The 19,669-nt window shown below is 39.0% G+C and overlaps 1 protein-coding gene across 1 annotated transcript; it reads left to right on the forward strand.

The window, feature by feature from the left end:
- Positions 1-3,408: 3,408 nt before the first annotated feature.
- On the forward strand, positions 3,409-9,900 carry LOC137098460 (uncharacterized). Its single transcript, XM_067474707.1, has 6 exons — positions 3,409-3,451; positions 3,544-3,711; positions 5,532-5,711; positions 5,804-5,965; positions 7,058-7,165; positions 9,025-9,900. Exons 1-6 carry the CDS (start codon positions 3,409-3,411, stop codon positions 9,573-9,575), a joined length of 1,212 nt encoding a protein of 403 aa, XP_067330808.1. The 3' UTR covers positions 9,576-9,900.
- Positions 9,901-19,669: the final 9,769 nt, after the last annotated feature.

Genomic DNA, 19,669 nt, shown 5'->3' on the forward strand with positions numbered 1-19,669 from the left:
CTTTGACAGCCTTGATCCAGCAACCTCTCAACACACTGCACAAACCTTTTTGTTGCTCTGACATCAGCTCAAAATCAAAATTAAACCAGTTTCACTGAACCAAAACACACAGACTTATTTCATATCATAAACGTTATAATCTGGATAATTTGGTTATTAGATGTAGTGATTATACTGATTTCGGTGAAGCTTCTTAGTCATCCAGGTTTGGATATCCGAAGATCATACTGATAACTATATGATTATAGTGTAATTTTACTGTTTTAAATACATACTACTATATCATTGCAGTAGAAATAGTATTTAAACTGTTTCTTGAAGTAGTAGCAGCAGGAATGTCACTAATTCTCTAGTAAGTGACTGCTCATTAGATGTGACTAGGATATTTTGGTAGCATCATAACAGATGAGAGCGACACCAGGTTGTCATGACAATCATAATTTGCCTTCCCCACAGCTGCTTGCACCTGCTATGCCTGACCACTGGATGGCAGTATCACTCTTTCATGTTTGATTTCACCCCAGCAGCAAACTGAAAGCGGGGGAGCTGCCTGCAGCAAAAAGATCACAGACTGCTGGTGGTGAACTTCTACGAGTACACTGTGACAAATAGATGTAAATTTAAAGTGGATTTAACACAATATCTTACTATATTTAAAGATAAATGTAAAAAAATCGTTAGGCAGGTGGTAAAGTGGTTAGCGCATGTTGATTTGGCAGGAGTTTTTATGCCAGACGCCCTTCCCGTCACAATTTTATTTTATTTGGTCTCAGGACTGGCCTTTGGTGACTGGGTGGGGCCACACCTGATGGGGTGGGATTCGAACCCGCGGCCTTCTCCATTCCCACCCAAAATCAGACAATAGACAACTGTCATTAAATGGTAAATGTTCTGCACTTATATATCGCTTTTCTACCTATTGGCACTCACAGCTCTTTACACTGCTTCTTATTCACCCATTCACACTCACAATCACACACACCGATGGGGGAGCTGCTATGCAGCTGGCCAACACTCACTGGGAGAAACTAAGTGGTGGTTCACTGTAAAAGTGCTCAAGGACACGTCATCATGTGACCGGAGGAGCTGGGGATTGAACCAACAACTGCATCATTGGTGGACAACAACTCTACCTTCCTGTGCCACAGTCGCTATTAACAGGCTCCATAAATGGAATTTAGACCTTACATGTTTAAATAATGTAGCTGCTTCTGTTACATGATCCTGGTCATAATACCTGTGTGCTTCTTGCTGTGGCGTGTCAACATGTCTGCAGTGAAGAAGGCCTTTTGTCAGAAAGCTTTATCTGTCCACCACAGGCGCTGATGGGAGCTTTGAGCAGCCGTCACAAACCACGTGGTCCTGCTCTGATCTCCCAGCTCGTCCTTGTTTGGCCTCAGCTGCATCAGAGCGCCACTTCTCCCCAGGTTCACCAGAGGAAACAGCACTACACAAAATGCTTTTCCTCCCAGCTGCTGCTCTGTGCTGTCTGTGTTCAGGTGAGTGTTTCCAGCCAATCAGGAGCCAACAAAGTCAACCTTTACCAAACACTGTCACACTGACCTTCATCTATCTGTCTGCTTCTCTACAGCACTGGTTGCCGTGGCAGCACAGCTGATTCAGGACGATTTGACATTGACCAAGAGAGCTGATGAAACTGACACCTTAAGGTACACAGTCACTGGGCAGTGTGAAAATAATCAGGTTTACTGGTACCAGAAGACAGACACAGACCCACTTAGAGTGATTCTGCGTGTGGATCTGACTAATGGAAAAGTGAATTCACGCTACAGTCATCCTCAGAAAAATGATTTCTCTGCTTCAAGGAAACCATACGGCTGTGAGCTGGTGATCACAAAAATGAAAAGCTATCACTCAGGCACCTACTACTGTGTGTGCTGGAAGAGATATTTCCACGTTGAGAAACGATTCCTTCCCCCCTAACAAGAACCAACAGATGAACAGATGTTAAACAGTGTTGGTGACAGGGAGAGAACAGGAAACCACAGCACAGGTTCAGATAATTCACCGGCATCTCAGACAAAGCCACAAAACATTATAGGGAGATAAAACATTATCGGCCTAAAGGTTTAGAGTATGACATTTTAAGTGTCATCCTCTAGAAGATTGAAAGCAGTTCGGTTAAATAATAATATGGATCACTACGGTCTACTGTGTTCTAGGAGGCAGCGCTAATCCCTCGACTATTTCTAAAAACTTTGGTATAAATTATAAGGGAAATGTACAGTGTTAGTTGCTACTGTTAAGAAGTTTTTTTTTTTTTAATTCTAAAACAAAAATAGGAATGCGTTTTGAACATAAATGTGTATTTTGGATACTTTCGGACTTTAAACTATCACATGCTATAGATCTGGTTGGTGATCAGTAACATGAATCAGTTTTAATGTACCTGATGTTTTACTACACTTTGCACACTTTGTCACTTTTAGCTGCACTGGACAATTTTAGTTCTGTGTTTCAAACTGATGATGATCTACAAACCAAACACACCACCTGCTGTACAGATATATGGACTCAGCAGGTATATACACAAACAGATTTACTTCATTTCTACAAACCAGACCTAAAAAATGACTTAATGCTGCACAGTTTCTGTCTTATCAACGAATAAGATTTTTTGTTAGTCTGTCTTTGAAACCAGATAATGATGTCTGTTTATTAACTATTTTTTACTTTAGTAAACTTATTACAGGAGCCAATAACACTTAGTCTATTTGCCTTACAACTAGTGTAAAAATTCTTGGGCCTTTCTGGGAAATATTCATGTAATTAACAGTTAAATACCAAATGTTGTTTTCAGGAAATAACCTGGGACACATAACATAAAACATAAAGTTTGATTGTATCTTTATCTTCTGCAAATTTTCAGTTAAACGAGAAAGCAGGTTATATCCTCAGATCAGCTCCATACATCAGGTAGTTTTATTCTTAAACTCGAGCTCAGGGCTAAAGCTAAATCTGGACTTGACAGAGGAGATGTATTTGTCACTGTGTTTAAAGAAGTGAACTAAACATCTGATACAATCAGTGATAACATTTTAATTTTACCAACTAGGAACTCAAACTATTCTGCTTGTTTATTGCTGCAGTTAGAGTAAAATATAACCTCAGTGGTTTTCCACATGGATCAGTTCTGGGCGCAAAAAATTCTGAACAGTTTTCAACAACACAGTTTAATACAAACAGGAAGCACTGCAGACTGAGCTGCTTCGAAAAAATGTCTTGAAAAAGCCTCATCTGTCCACCACAGGGGCCAATGGGAGCTTTGAGCAGCCGTCACAAACCACGTGGTCCTGCTCTGATCTCCCAGCTCGTCCTTGTTTGGCCTCAGCTGCATCAGAGCGCCACTTCTCCCCAGGTTCACCAGAGGAAACAGCACTGCACAAAATGCTTTTCCTCCCAGCTGCTGCTCTGTGCTGTCTGTGTTCAGGTGAGTGTTTCCAGCCAATCAGGAGCCAACAAAGTCAACCTTTACCAAACACTGTCACAATGACCTTCATCTGTTTGTCTGCTTCTCTACAGCACTGGTTGCCATGGCAGCACAGCTGGTTCAGAACCAGTTATCTGTCACCAGTAAAGCTGGTGAAACCGTCTCTATAGGTTGTACTGGCTTTGACCAATGTGACAACAGTTTCGTGTACTGGTACCAGAAGACAGACACCTTCACAGTGCTTCTGCGTTTCGATCGCAGTAAGCATAAAACTTCACGTTTCAGTCATCCTCAGAAAATTGATTTCTCCGCTATGAGAAGCGAGAGCGGCTGTGAGCTGGTGATCAGCAACACTAATACTTTACATTCTGCCACTTACTACTGCACCTGTCAGAAGGTTGTTTCCCACAGTGAGAAATGATTCCTGCAGCCTGAACAAAAAACCAACAGATGAACAGATGTTCCTGTCACAGGAAGAGAACAGTCCTTAAACAATTCATGCTTTACAATCCATTCCTTTATTTGACTGAATATATTCAGCATGCTCCAAATACTCATTCTCTCTTTGTGTACTTGGTATAAACTCTGACAGTGTCTGTACTTTAAGTGTAATGTTGCATTTCTGTGATTTAATTATAGGGTGTGTTCGACTTACGTTTGCATTTTTAGCCTTCATCATCTTCTGTGAAATTCAGGTTTAAAAAGCGAGGGGATCCTCCCTGTTGTCCTCAGATATGTTCCTTGCATCATCAATTGGGGAAGTAAACCAAAACATGTACTTTATGCTCAGCAGCGGGGAAAGTTTTCTTTGTGTGAACTTTCCTCTTTTTCCTTTGTTCATTAACAAAAGCCTCACACTGTTTAGAACATTTTTGCTGCAAAACCCATCTGAGAACAACATATAAGCATCACCACAAGACAAGTCTTTACAAGGCTTTTAAAATGCAAATCATTTAAAGTGACAGTAAGTAGAACATTATGGTTCCTGTGAGGAATGAAAGTCTAATATCAGTTTGTTTTACAGTTCATTAGTACTTCAGGCTGCTGCAGCTGCTATGAGTAAAATCCTACATACTGAGCTGAGGATGAAGAATTGTATTTTGTAAAAATGGCTTGAAGCACGAGTTACACAGGGTTAATATATGTTATAAAAAGTACACATCCAACAGCAGATACAATGTAGTCAGTCAGTTCAGTGTCTTTATGCTGCATATACCTGAAAATGTTCCTGCTGGTTGTTACACTAACGTGTAACTGCTCCTATGTTGAGTTTGGCAGAAACATTTTGCCAGGATGAATATTTTCCAAAGACAATAGCTGATGCAGTGTTTATATTATGAGATATTTATGAGATCACCTCTGACACTACACAAAGCCCATACCAGTTTTTACTAGGGCAGTGTGTGGACATTATAAAGCAGTTTTGTTGTCCCATGTCACCTGGAGGCTGAACTACACAAACCATCAGTGTCTGTAACAGTAGCTTCTTTAGAGTTGATGGTGTTGAACAGTAACTAAACAAAACCACAGACGTTTAGAGTGAAACTACTTTGTCGCAGGTGCAAAAAGCTTTAAAATCCTTCACCACTTCACATTCTGTGTAATAAACAACTTCAGCTAAGGCATGACATTTAACTAAAAAATATTAAATATAATGGAGACTTTGATAGGAAGGCTTGATAAATAAAAACGATATTATTATTATTAATATTAATACTTTCTTTTAATATTTTTTGTTAAAATTTCCGAACCACGAGTGATTATTTTACTACAATACTATGTGTTTTAACAAATATGATTTGTTGAGTTAAAGTTGATAATGACTGTTGCTCTTCCTTACTAACTCTTTCCCAACTTGAAACTATTCTTTTTGTTTATTGCTATACTAGTAAAATATAACCTCAGTGATGTTCCACATGGTTTAGTACTGGGCCCCTTAAAATATATCAGTTCCACTGTCCTGTCGCAGGGTAAATTTTCAAGTTCATGTTTACAGACAACATTTAGTACAAACAGGAAACTCAGCAGACTGAGCTGCTTCGAAAAAATGTCTTGAAAAAGCCTCATCTGTCCACCACAGGGGCCAATGGGAGCTTTGAGCAGCCGTCACAAACCACGTGGTCCTGCTCTGATCTCCCAGCTCGTCCTTGTTTGGCCTCAGCTGCATCAGAGCGCCACTTCTCCCCAGGTTCACCAGAGGAAACAGCACTGCACAAAATGCTTTTCCTCCCAGCTGCTGCTCTGTGCTGTCTGTGTTCAGGTGAGTGTTTCCAGCCAATCAGGAGCCAACAAAGTCAACCTTTACCAAACACTGTCACACTGACCTTCATCTATCTGTCTGCTTCTCTACAGCACTGGTTGCCATGGCAGCACAGCTGGTTCAGGACCAGTTATCAGTGACCAGGAGAGCTAGTGAAACTGTTTCCATCAGCTGTGGAGCAACTGATGAATGTACTAACAAGATTGTGTACTGGTACCAGAAAAAAGAGCGAGAACCATTCACAGTCATTCTAGGTATTAACAGGAATACAGGGAATGTTTATTCGGAGTTTGATCATCCTCAGAAAGATGATTTCTCAGCTGTGAGAAGACAAAATGGCTGTGACTTGGTGATCACGAAAGTCAGTCCTTCACACTCAGCCTCCTACTACTGCTCGTGTCAGAAGTTAGATTCCCACAGTGAGAAGTGATTCCTGCAGCCTGAACAAAAACCGACAGATGAACAGATGTTAAACAGTGATTGTGACAGGAAGAGAACAGGAAACCACAGCACAGGTTCATGTGTTTCACCTGCATCTTAGACAAAGCCACGGACACTGAGAGTAAAACTAATCAGCTTTGACCTTCAGCTTCCTCTTTCACATTGACAAACTTTCTGCAACTTCTTCACAGTAAAAGCTTTCCAGCATGTGTGTTTCAGCTATTTTCACATTAAAAAAATTATTTCACTAGCATTTGTAATACATTTCATCATAGATAGACTATGGATGCTTTAATATATTAACACTAATAGTTTTTATACTACTACTACTCTCCTTTCGGCTTATCCCGTGAGTTCGGGGTCGCCACAGTGGATCATTGTCCGCATGTTGATTTGGCACAGTTTTTACGCCGGATGCCCTTCCTGACGCAACCCTCCCCAATTTCTACCGGGCTTGGACCTGCACTGCATCGCTGGGGGAGGGGGAATGGGCTGTTAGGGGTTCAGGGTCTTGCCCAGGGACACTTCGACATATAGCCAGGGCCAGGGATCGAACCACTCACCCTGTGGTCCATAAGCAACTGCCTTTACCAACTGAGCTATAGCCGCCCCTTAATAGTTTTTATAAAGTAAATAAAATACATTTTTAAAGAATGATTCATTACATTATTTTTTTTAAGTATTCACATCCACACACTTTTCAACAGCACTAAACATTTTATGTTCATTTATGTTTAGAAAAAGTATTCTTCCATTATTATTTTAATACTATCATAATTTCAACAGAAATATATACAAACAGTGATGTGTAAAGTCTACACAGACATTATACACAGTGTGTGAACAGCATGGAAATACATCATGGAGCTGGAGAAATATGATACTGGTTTTGTTACAGTTCAACTGACGCCTTCACGATCAGGTTTTTGTATCACACTCTTTCACTGTGGAAGGAGCCAGTGAATCTGACAAGTACCTGATTTTTGGCTCTGGAACAAAACTATATGTAAACAGTAAGTAGTTCACTTTCCTCTGTTGTATTACAGTAGAAGTAGTTGAGTTTGATAAGTGTTCCTACATGTTTTACACATTAATCCATAGACAAGTCGCTGTTTACCTCTTCTCAGCTTATTAGTCGTGGTTTTCTCGCACAGCCTAAATTCTTAAAGTGTGACTAGTAAAGAGAGAACATGCACTGACGTATGTGGTTCAATCTGTTTAAGGATCAGCTGCCGTTAAATGAAACTTTTCTTTTGAATTATTGTGCCGCGTTTTACTGCTTTGAGTATAGACAAAGTCTGTGTACAAAATCTTCAAACTTAAAATGTCAGTCACTTTTGTTGATGATGAGGATGTGTCCACACAGGCAGGAAGTGTAAAGTCTGGCAGTCAGTCTGATTTGTCTCCTGTTTTTATTCTATGTGTGGTACTTTATGTCAAAAATACTTCAATGTGTACCTCTTGAATGCGCTATGTTATGGTACATATTAAATATTTAAAATGAAAGCAAAAGTATATCTAATGCTTAGATAAACAAGCCTCTTAAAATCAAAGTAAAATATGAGCAATTTATATTTTGTATTACATGTAAGCATTTAAAATAAATAAATGAAATACATTCTTAAATTAAATCTTTTAAATTATAACTACCTTTACCGACAATTATGGATTGAAATAAATGTGGGGGATACATACAATTTGTAATATAGGATTGTAAAGAATTTTATCAGATAGATAACATTTTCTGAAATGTTTTTAGATTTTAGTAATTATTTCTTTAAGGATAAATGTAATATAATATTATTTTAAAATAAATAAAAGTTAACCCATTTAATTGTAAAACTGTAAGAGTTGTTATAATAATTTTTTTTTGACCTTTCAACTAATCCCGTAAGTTCAGGGTCGTCACAGCGGATCATTGTTTTTACGCCAGATGCCCTTCCTGACGCAACCCTCCCCAATCTCTACCGGGCTTAGACCGGCACTGCAAGCAGGGAGGGGAATGGGCTGTTAGGGGTTCTGTGTCTTGCCCAGAGACGTTTCAACACATAGCCAGGGCCGGGGATCGAATAGTAATTTAAAACTGATAATTTTGTTTTTCCTCATTTGCTCAAAAACTTTTGTAAAGTTTAGTGATTAATATGATGATACATATCATGTCTCAGTCGATGTTATATTGGAGATAAATATTGTGCAGCTTTTAATTTAGTTTCATTATATTTATGTGGAATTATTTTTACTCTTCTAACTAAAATAACTTTGTGTTTATTATTAGTTACTACAACTAATAAAATATTAATTATATTTTAAACATACATACAACAAAACAGTAGTACAACATATGACAAACAAACAACATACAACTTTTCCAAAGCACAGTGACAAAGTGCTTTACATGAGAAAAAATACTAAAAAATTCATCATCATAAAAAATTAAAATAAATCAGACCAGTGAACAAAAAGTAGTATGTGTTAATGTTACACAGACAGTCTGTTATTTAGCTTAACCTCATTCCTACAAATTGAGTGAACAAAATAACAATAACCCTTTTTATACAGTGCAACACAGTCCAAAAGAATGAAAAACTTAATTTTCCAAAATAACCATACACAAACATGCACACTTTACCTCTGTAACTGTGCAAATAAATATGAACCATTATCAGCTTTATGAGGATAGGAATTGTTGCAGAACCTCAGTTGATTGTACTTGAAAAAATTTAAAGCTGAGTAAATATCATGATACATCACAGTGTTACTACAGTCTGTGTAGTAAACTTTGTGCTGTAATAATGAGTAGTTCAGTGAACATGACGTTTCCAGTATCAGAGCTGGAACTTGCTGTTGACTGTGTGAATGTGTCAAACTTGAGATGAGCAGGTGGTGAAGCCCGTGGTGAGCGTGTACCCAGCAGCATCCAGAGACCACCTGGAGGGGAAGAGCTCCCTGCTGTGTGTGGCCTCACAAATGGTTCCTCCTCAAGTCAAGTTTCTCTGGAGAAGACAGAAACAGAACGGTCCTCTGGAGGAACTGCCCGATGCTGACGGAGAGCAGCTGCAGCTGGAAGAGTCGGGACGCACCGTCTCCATCAGGAAAGTGGATCGAGTTGCTCTCAACACGTATAAATACAGCTGCTCTGTCAAACATGAGGGGGGAACAGTGGAGGCCCAAACAGAACAAGGTGATGAAGGTTTGGTGACTGTGTTCGGTGGGGATTCATGTGAAGATGATTCTGTTTCAGAGGTGACTCCGTCCCCAGAGACTGGTGGACAGGACTGGCACAGACACAGGCTGCTCTGCATGATGTACACTGTTCTCATAGCTAAAGGTTTGGTGTACTGCTGTGGACTGTCTCTGCTCAGGATCCTCAGAACCAAGGTGCTGTGCTCAGGATCATCCACCAACATAGAAGATGACTTATAATTGTTCTTTCATTTTCCACAGTCATCTGTGTATTAAAGTCTGATTATAAACTGAACTGATCCTCTGATGCATTTTTCTGTTTTTCAGCAATAAGAATATGAATTGTTTCAATGTCTCAAATTAAAAAATGCTGCAAACATATAACTAAATTAAAAATATAACTTGTGATTAATGGAAACAAAGTGAGTAAGACCTCCTGATGCAGGTTTGGTCTTTCATATACAATATGTAGGTTATTAATGTGTGTTTTTGTATCATGACATTGTTTTTTTAATGACAGTGAATCAAATCCTGAAACATCTGTTTTTATAATAAAGTTTATAAAGTAAATAAAGTCTTTTTTTTCCCTCATTTGTCTTAGATATAGTTCTAAACTGTCCATTTGTGTTATTATCCTATTATTATTTTCTATACTGTAAAAGTTTCATTTAACATTTTAGGATAATGGGTATAATATAATATTTTTACCTTTAAAGGCAACGTACACAATATATAAGACAATTTGTCAATGTTTACTATGTAAAATATTTGTTATGTGTTAAACATGTGGCAAAAACAAACAACTCTTCTAAAGTAAATACAACTTTATTTAATTGAATGTCAGATTGTGTTAAAATATTAACTTTTACCATTTTAAATCAATCATACATTTTATTTATATAGCATCGTTTTTACTTATAATGCAAATCAAAGTCAAAACAGTGATAATAATGTCATAAGAATCATAAAAATAAATAAATAGTGAAGTTGACAACAAGCCAATACCAATGAGGGCAAAAAGACATAAAAGTATGGGACCATAAGACCATAAGAATTATAATCAATGAAAAATGTTAAGAACACAATAAAAAAATGTAATTTTGATTTTAAAATATATAAAATCTTATATAAATGTATGAATAATATATAAACATATAAAACTGAAGAAACAATGATGAATTTAATGTTAGTGTTTTTAACAAGAATATTTGAATTTAAACAGATGTTAATAACAGAGGTGTCACATGAGAAATCTAATAATAGATGATTTTTGAGGACTGTGTGAGTCACTGAATTCAGTTTCTGTGAAGCCTCAGTGGAAAAAGCTTCACTAAAAGACGAACAGTGCTGATGAGTGTTCAGAGCAGCAGATGTGAACCTGTTCTCAGTGGCTATTAGGACTTAGAAAAAACTGTTTACAGCAAATCAACACTTGGTTTCTGCAGCACATGAGCTGTGTGGGTTTCAGCTCTGCAGCCTGCTGTTCGCTGTGGTTTCTCACTTTAATAACACAATGACAGTTACAAGCCTCCACTTTGGTTAAAGAATCTTTCCAGGAAGCATCTGTGTGTTTTGTATCTGTGAGAACTGATAAAGTCAATAAAGCTTGATAAAATAAAAGGAGAGACATTAAACCACCTGCAGAATAAGTTTTGAGATATTGATGACTTAAATAAAAATGTTGGACGAGCTTTTAAAACACAAAAGACATTTTTTTGTAATTTACATATCTTTTTGTATCTTTTGTGAAATTATTTTTCTCATATATTTGACTTTAGTCCTAACTTCTCATCATTTTATAGACCCCGCCCCCAACAAATCATACTGTTGAGATTATAAACTGTACAATAAAAAGTAAATACATCCATTAATATGACTATAATGTATAAATATGAATAGAGTTGGTTTTACTGTAAGTTTTGTCACTAACTCAGTGCAGTTGTTGAATACTCACAAAATATTACCTCTATGATGAGTAAATATTAAAAATGTATGTTTACATTAATACCGTGAAAGGTTTTTCGATTTTGTCTCCTCCAGAGAGCAGATTTTCCATATGATATGAGCTACTAGTTATTATTGTTCATCAGACCAACATGAACCACACACAGAACAAAACACAAACCACTGAGACAAACAAGTCAAGTTGTCTTTTTGAAGCAGCTACAGCTTCCATGTTGGTTCACCTCTAGGTTCCAGCTGATGAAGAAAATCTGCCATCAGACCAGATTTAAGAGTCTGTACGTCTGAAAACTTGTTACATTCATATTAGTTCCACATGTGAACCACAGTGAACCAGTTTTTAACATGTTTGGACTGTAAGGACACCTGAGAAACAAGCACAGGAAGGACACAGTCAACTGGGGATGTGAACCTGCAACCTTCTAGCTATGAAGCTATAACCATCCTGCCACTGTGCTGCATGATTAACCACATATTAAATATATATTTTTTATCATTATATAAACGTATTAAACACAAACCTTAAACAGCCTCTTTATCTTTCAGAAATGAACACTGTAAAAAATTGGCTGTAGAATTTACAGCATTTACAATTTACACATAACTACTGCCACCGCAAGGGAACACACGCCAGTGTCTTCTTGTGCCAGTCCCAAGTCTGGATAAATGCAGAGGGTTGTGGCAGGAAGGGCATCCGACGTAAAACACATGCCAGATCAAACATGCGAATCGTGACAAAGCCGAAAGGAAAAGAAGAAGAAGACAATTTACACATAACTACTGGAAAAAGAATTACAGTATACAAGTGGATGTAGTTTAAACAATTTATTATATTTAAATTACAGCAATATGTTGTTTTCTGACAGAAAAAAAAACTTGGCTTCTATAAAAATGACAGGAATTATCTCCTCTACTGGGACTTTATCCACGACATGTTCCCTTTACACCGGGTTAAACTGGGCTTCATGAGGTTGGGGAGCTCAGCAAGAAGTGCAGCTTTTAGTTTCCTCCAATTTCCAGCTGAAGGTAACTTCATGTAGAACCATGGTCTGATGTCTTTGTTCTTCCAGTGAGTCACCACATGATGGAGCTGCTTCTCTTTGCTTCTTCATTTTAGATAAAAGCAGAAATAAAATCATCATCCTGCTCCAGTTTGTCCATCACACAGACACAGTGGAAGGACTCAGAGACTGATGGGACACTGATCTAAGACTGTGGACACATCAGTTCTTCATGGTGTTGACAGATAGAAACAAGGTGTTGGATCAAACACAACTGTCATTAAAACACAACTTTATCACTGCTCATATTTTGACACGTCATAGGTGGAAATAATGTAAGAAATGACGGCTGAATTCCATGTAGCTGCTTCACTTTCGGATCCTGCTTTTGTGTCTGTTGTCTCTCTGTCTCACTGTCCTGTTTCACTGGGACACAACAGAGACACAACAGAGTTAATGTTCTTAGTAACAGCTGAACAGCAGCATGAGTCTTATCTGTGGGCAGCAGCAGCAGGGGCTGATGGGAGCTTTGAGCAGCCGTCACAAACCACGTGGTCCTGCTCTGATCTCCCAGCTCGTCCTTGTTTGGCCTCAGCTGCATCAGAGCGCCACTTCTCCCCAGGTTCACCAGAGGAAACAGCACTGCACAAAATGCTTTTCCTCCCAGCTGCTGCTCTGTGCTGTCTGTGTTCAGGTGAGTGTTTCCAGCCAATCAGGAGCCAACAAAGTCAACCTTTACCAAACACTGTCACACTGACCTTCATCTATCTGTCTGCTTCTCTACAGCACTGGTTGCCATGGCAGCACAGCTGGTTCAGGAGGATTTGACATTGACCAGGAAACTTGGTCAAACTGTCTCATTTAGGTGTGAAGGAACTGGAGAGTGTGATTACGACTATGTTTTCTGGTACCAGAAGAAAGAGACAGAAACATTCAGAGTGATTCTTGATATTGACAAGACTAATGGTAACATAGATAATGATTACAATCATCCTCAGAAAGAAGATTTCTCAGCTGTAAATATAAAAAACGGCTGTGAGTTAAAGATAGAGAAAGTTAAACTCGATCATTCAGCCTCCTACTACTGCTCCTGTTTGATCAGTGATTCCCACAGTGAGAAATGATTCCTGCAGCCTGAACAAAAACCAACAGATGAACAGATGTTAAACAGTGTTTGTGACAGGAAGAGAACAGGAAACCACAGCACAGGTTCATGTGTTTCACCTCTGTCATAGTCAGTTTTATAGTCAGATTTGTTTGATATTATTCAGATTTCAGCAGGTTTTCCATAATCCTTAGCTTCTTCCTTACATGGACTAGGACTTTGGAATTGATGTACTCAAATGGTAAGAAGGTCTGCAGCTCCACTGTCCTCCTCCCCCAAATTATTGCACATATTTAAAACACACAAATAATAAATATTGCACCAATTTGAGACTGGCATTCAGAAAAGTGGTTGCTTTTAAGTAAAAGCTATTTAACAGTCTAGTTGTTCTTATACAAACTGTCCTGTAAAACCTGTCAGGGTTTCAAAGACATGGTGTGATTGGTTTTGATGAGACCTTCAGAATATTTTTTACCTTCTGGAGGCAGTGACAAGTGAAAATGTCCTCTAGAGCTGGTAGTTGTGTTTTTATAACTGTCTCTGCAGATCTGATGATTGTCTGCAGGACCTTCCTATCAGCTGAAGAACTGCCCCTGTACCACACAAGGATGTAATGAGTCAGAATACTTTCCACAGAGCAGTAATAAAAGGAAAGCAGCACATGTTGTGACAGGTTGATCTTCCTGAGAGCTCTCATGAAGTATAATTACTGCTGCACAACTTATCAGGCGGTTTGTATTTTGTGTCCATGTGAGGTCCTCAAGAGATTTGTGTGCCCAGGAACTTGAAAGTTGACACTCTCTCCACTTTTTCCCCTTCTCTGTCTCATGAGGCTCATGATCATTCTGTGTCTTTCTAAAACCAATGATTATTTCCTTTGTTTTTTTAGTTTTCAAGGTTAAGTTGTTCAATTCACACCACTCAGTTAGGTTGTAAATCTCTTCCTTATAAACAATCTCATCACCATTACTGATCAGGCCAAAAGTGGTGTATCTGTGAATTTATTGATGACATTGATGTTACTGATGGATGTGCAGTCATGGGTTTACAGAGGGTACAGGAAAGGGGTCAGGACAGAACCTTGTGGCTCCTATACTGAGAGACAAGGAGGATGAGTGGTAGGGGCCTATACTCAGACTGTGCCCTGTTTGTTTAAAAGTCCATTGTCCATAGGCAAATGTTATGATGGAGGTGAGGTGATTAGTACATAAGGCTGGACCAAGTAAATAGAAAGGCAAAAAAAACCTCAGGAAACTGAGGACAGAGCTAAGTAAAAATCCTTCTAAATCAGCGGTCTCAAACTCTAATTACCTGGGGGCTGGGTGAAATTTACTGTGAAATTATGAACACAATGACATTTACAACTCTTCCTGAAGCAGAACTAGAGCGTCCATGTTGGTTCACCTAAGGTCTCATTGTTCCACTTGGTTCCAGATAATAAAAAATGTTGTCAGAAGAGTCTGTGCATCTTCATCACTGCTGCATTTTCATTCTGACTGTGTCATTAAAGCTGGTTTGAAAATTTCACTTGGATGTTGTTGCTCTGGATGTGTGTTGGGCTGTGAACTCATCTGGTCTCCTGCAAAGAGTTGCTGACGATGAAATGAAATTATGTCATCTGCAAACAAACAAACTGCTTTATCTGTGGTACTACAGCCATAAATGTTATGAAATGAAAGGAAACATTTAACAGTTCAAACCTGAGCAGAATATGTTGTTGTTTTGTGCCCTGTTTGTTAAAAAGTCCATTGTCCATAGGCAAATGTTATGATGGAGGTGAGGTGATTAGTACATAAGGCTGGACCAAGTAAATAGAAAGGCAAAAAAAAACCTCAGGAAACTGAGGACAGAGCTAAGTAAAAATCACTTTAAATCAGGGGTCTCAAACTCTAATTACCTGGGGGCCGCAGGAGCCAGAGTCTGGGTGAGGCTGGACCACATCAGGTATTCCACAAAAAAGCTTTGTTAAAAAAAATCTAATGTTCTCAAACGTCATTACTAACAGTTCCTTAATTTAAATAGGTTCTTCTGAACATGGCTTCTCTTACCTGCTTCTTGCAGCCAGAGATCTGGCAGCGCTTCCTCTCACATAGCTGAGCCACATTTGGCTTGAGGGAGGAGGCAGTTGAGACCCTCAGTATGGCTTGAAGATGATCGTCATTAAGTCTGGACCTGTACTTGGACTTATTGAAGTTCAAGTTAGAGAAACACTTTTTATACAAATATGTACTTACAAAAAGTCACAGGCTCAGGGGAACCGGGGGTCAATTCTCTCAAAAATTGCCAAAGCTTGTCTGCTTCTCCACTCACTTCCCTGATGTGATGTTACACAGACGCCTCCATAGTTGTGCAAAGTTTCTCTGCTTGCAAAACTCGTGGGCCGCACTAACATTAAACTTTCATATCGTCTTGTGGGCCGTGAGTTTGAGACCCCTGCTCTAAAGGGAAGCCAAAATCCACATAGACAAAGAGAGAGAGACTAATCACAGAAGGGCAAAGGAAAATTTGGAAGCTGAACAGGAGCAAAGCTCAGTGAGTAGAAAACTTAACAGATCAAAACTAAGTGCGTCGGAAACTAAATGTGAACAGGACAATATGAACTTGGGAAACTAAATGTCACGGCCGTGACTTTGATTTGTGTTGTCCTGGTTACCAGTCCTAGCTCTCCTCCCCATGGCTCAGACTTCCTGTTCTGTTTTTCCTTCTCCTGGCAATTCATTGTTGGACCTCTGGTTCTGATGGTCTGCCTCTCCTTGTAGTAAGTGACTCTTTGTCTTATTAAGAAGAGGATTTTGCACAAGTCTATTACACAAACTTTCTCCTAGTGGACACTTTTAGTTGTTACTTTGTTGCTTGTCTTGCTCCCTGTGGTGTTGTACTCCTGTCTCCACAGCCGTCTTTAGTTCTCTCTCCTGCCCTGGTTTTCTTCCCTACCACCAATCACAGTAAGCATATAGTTCCTGTAGTTTATTCCCTGTATCCACTATATTACTTACTACTTCTCTCTTTTCTAGATTTACGCTACGTTGCCTGTTCCCCTGGTCTCCTCTGCAGTGTGAAACCCGCTCCTCCTGCTAAACCCACCTGCTTCTCCATCTACTCCCAATGTTATGATGATGATGATGATGATGATGATGATGATGATGATGATGATGATGATGACCTGCCTTTTCAATCATTTGTGTCCTGCATTGATTTCCAGGTCCCCATTTCTGACACTAAATCAGCTGAGAAAACCACACATGGGCTAAACAAAAAAATTATACGAAGACCTAACATGGAACAGTAGAATTAAAGTCTGACAATAATGTCTGACAGAGATGCACTTGCATCTAGTGAAATGTAAAGACTTTTATGATGTTTTCTCTTTGACTTAGATTGTTGCTGCCTTGTACCTCACGTGTAAGTCGCTTTGGATAAAAGCATCTGACAAATGACTAAATGGAAAAGGAGTTTAGACACACGGAGAACTAACAGGGACGAGAATAAACAAAACAACCAAGAAGTTGCACATGTAGGGAGCAACAGAAGCAAGATTACACGACATGTCAAAAACTATGTGCAAACAGAAGCTTGGATACTAAAATACAATGTGCACACTAATCAAATAAACAAGAGTGGAGATCAAGATAAATGAAACTAACAACACATGAAGAAACCCATAAACCAAAACTCAGGAAACAGAGTCCAGAAACCAGGAAGCTGAGAGTCCATGGAAAAGTATCGTAGAGGCTCTGAGGGAATGGATCTTGGAGGGGGTTTCAATGGTCAGGAACACGGGTCAAAGCAATCAGGACTGACGATGAGTGCTGAAGTTGCCGGAAATAACTATGGGAACAGGAAATGAGATGGGGGACTACCAAAATAAAAGCAAGGAACAGGAGCTGGAGAGGGAGAATGACAAAGCAGGACTATGTTGGACATCTTGTGAAAGAGTCTGTGTGGGAGGATGGTGTTAAAGGCAGAAGACTAATCCACTAATAATAACTTTGCTCCTCTTCATCATCTGGTGTGATCTGCTGTTTTCCTGCAGTTTCCTCTTCTGTAGTGCAGGTTATGCTAATGCTACTTGGCTCTATTTCAACCAGTGATGCTGTGCTGCTGTTAGCAAGGAGTCTTGAGTTGTAGCTGCGCCATCAGCTATTTATACTTTTGGCATCGGTAGTTGTTTTCATCAAATGTGTTGTAAGTTTTGCTCTGTCCTTAAGTATTGGTTCACTTTTTGTCTTCTTTATCAGCTGTTTTTTTCTGTGCACCACTTTCGTGTTTACGAGGTGGGTTCATCTCGACAGTGTCTCAGGCAAAACCGAGATTAAAATTTTTTTTAATAGAATCTATTTAAAGCCATTTTTTGTCACATTGATTGCAAAAATAAAAGCAAGTGTAAATATATGTATAAAAAAGAATTTAACATTTAAAAATATTAAAATAAAAAACAAATTATCTATACAACTCGTTGCCGCCCCCTGCTGGTGAGGACCTGGGCTGCAGCCTGTGTAGCTAATGTGTCTAAAATGACTCTGCTGGTTATGTTCTTTGTGTTTAATCCTGTTCATACTTTGTTTGTTGGTTCCCCTCAGTCCACTCATGCTTAGCTTTTTCTAGTTCTGTTAGTCTTGTTTCTACTTGGCTTTTTTGTCTCTTAGTGAGGCTCCTGTCTAGCTTCTCTTGTTTCTTCAGGTTTGCTCATGTTTAGTTTCTTCGTTTAGTTTTCTCAGTGTAGATTTTGTTCTCTCTCTCTGGCAGTGTCTTAATTTTGTTCTTTTTCTCCAATAAAGCACTTTTCACTATGATCCATCCTTTACACAAAACCCTGACATGGACGGCCGGTTTCATTGTTCATTGGCTGTTGGATATGTACAATGAATTTTAACAGGAGACATTTATAAAGTAAAAATAAAGTCCCAGTAGAGGAGGAGCTGAATTTTCCTGCAGCTGTTAAACAACAGAAAACAGTCTGTTACTAAATTCACCACCAACCTGAATGTGTTTGTGGGAACGTGAAGCTTTTTTGTGTTTCTGCATCATCATGACCCAGATTCTTGATCTGCTGTCAGATTCAAATCATCACCAAGAAACTTTTCTCTGAACCCGTCAATCAGCAGCAGCAGGGGCTGATGGGAGCTTTGAGCAGCCGTCACAAACCACGTGGTCCTGCTCTGATCTCCCAGCTCGTCCTTGTTTGGCCTCAGCTGCATCAGAGCGCCACTTCTCCCCAGGTTCACCAGAGGAAACAGCACTGCACAAAATGCTTTTCCTCCCAGCTGCTGCTCTGTGCTGTCTGTGTTCAGGTGAGTGTTTCCAGCCAATCAGGAGCCAACAAAGTCAACCTTTACCAAACACTGTCACACTGACCTTCATCTATCTGTCTGCTTCTCTACAGCACTGGTTGCCATGGCAGCACAGCTGGTTCAGGACGATTTGACATTGACCAGGAGACTTGGTCAAAATGTCTCGTTCAGCTGTGAAGGAACTGGACAGTGTGGTACCTATGTTTACTGGTACCAGAAGAAAGAGACAAAACCATTTCAAATAATTCTGCGTATTGCTAGAAGTAATGGTGACATAGAAAGACATTACAATCATCCTCAGGAAAATGATTTCTCATCTGTAAAGAAAGGAAACAGCTATGAGTTGGAGATAAAGAAAGTTAAACTGGATCATTCAGCCTCCTACTTCTGCTCCTGTATTAAAAGTGATTCCCACAGTGAGAAATGATTCCTGCAGCCTGAACAAAAACCAACAGATGAACAGATGTTAAACAGTGTTTGTGACAGGAAGAGAACAGGAAACCACAGCACAGGTTCATGTGTTTCACCTCTGTCATAGTTAGATTTATACATTTATTGCATATTAATCACATTTCAGCAGGTCTCCTGTCTCTACAGTGAGGACAACAAAGGACAAACACCAACACAACTTTAAGAATAAAAAAAAACATTCATTTTAATGTATTTTCAGTCTTTAAAAATGCCACATCACAGCAAACACGTCCTCTGCCCGGTAAATCTGGGTGATTTGGCCATTAAATAATATTGCAATATTTTTTGGCTGTATTGCAATGCAATATATATATCAATAAATCACTTTATAAATACTGGACTTAACTATTTGATGTACAGTCTCACAAGTGAATGATTCTAGTGATCAGTGCAAAATAAATTGAAACATTCTCGTTTACATTAATAGTTTTTATTGGATCATTTTAAACCTTCATGTAAAAAGGGAGAAATCACAACCGACTTAAAGTAAACAAAGCAGTTGTT

This window comes from Channa argus, chromosome 14 (assembly GCF_033026475.1).
Source record: "Channa argus isolate prfri chromosome 14, Channa argus male v1.0, whole genome shotgun sequence".
NCBI lineage: Eukaryota > Metazoa > Chordata > Actinopteri > Anabantiformes > Channidae > Channa > Channa argus.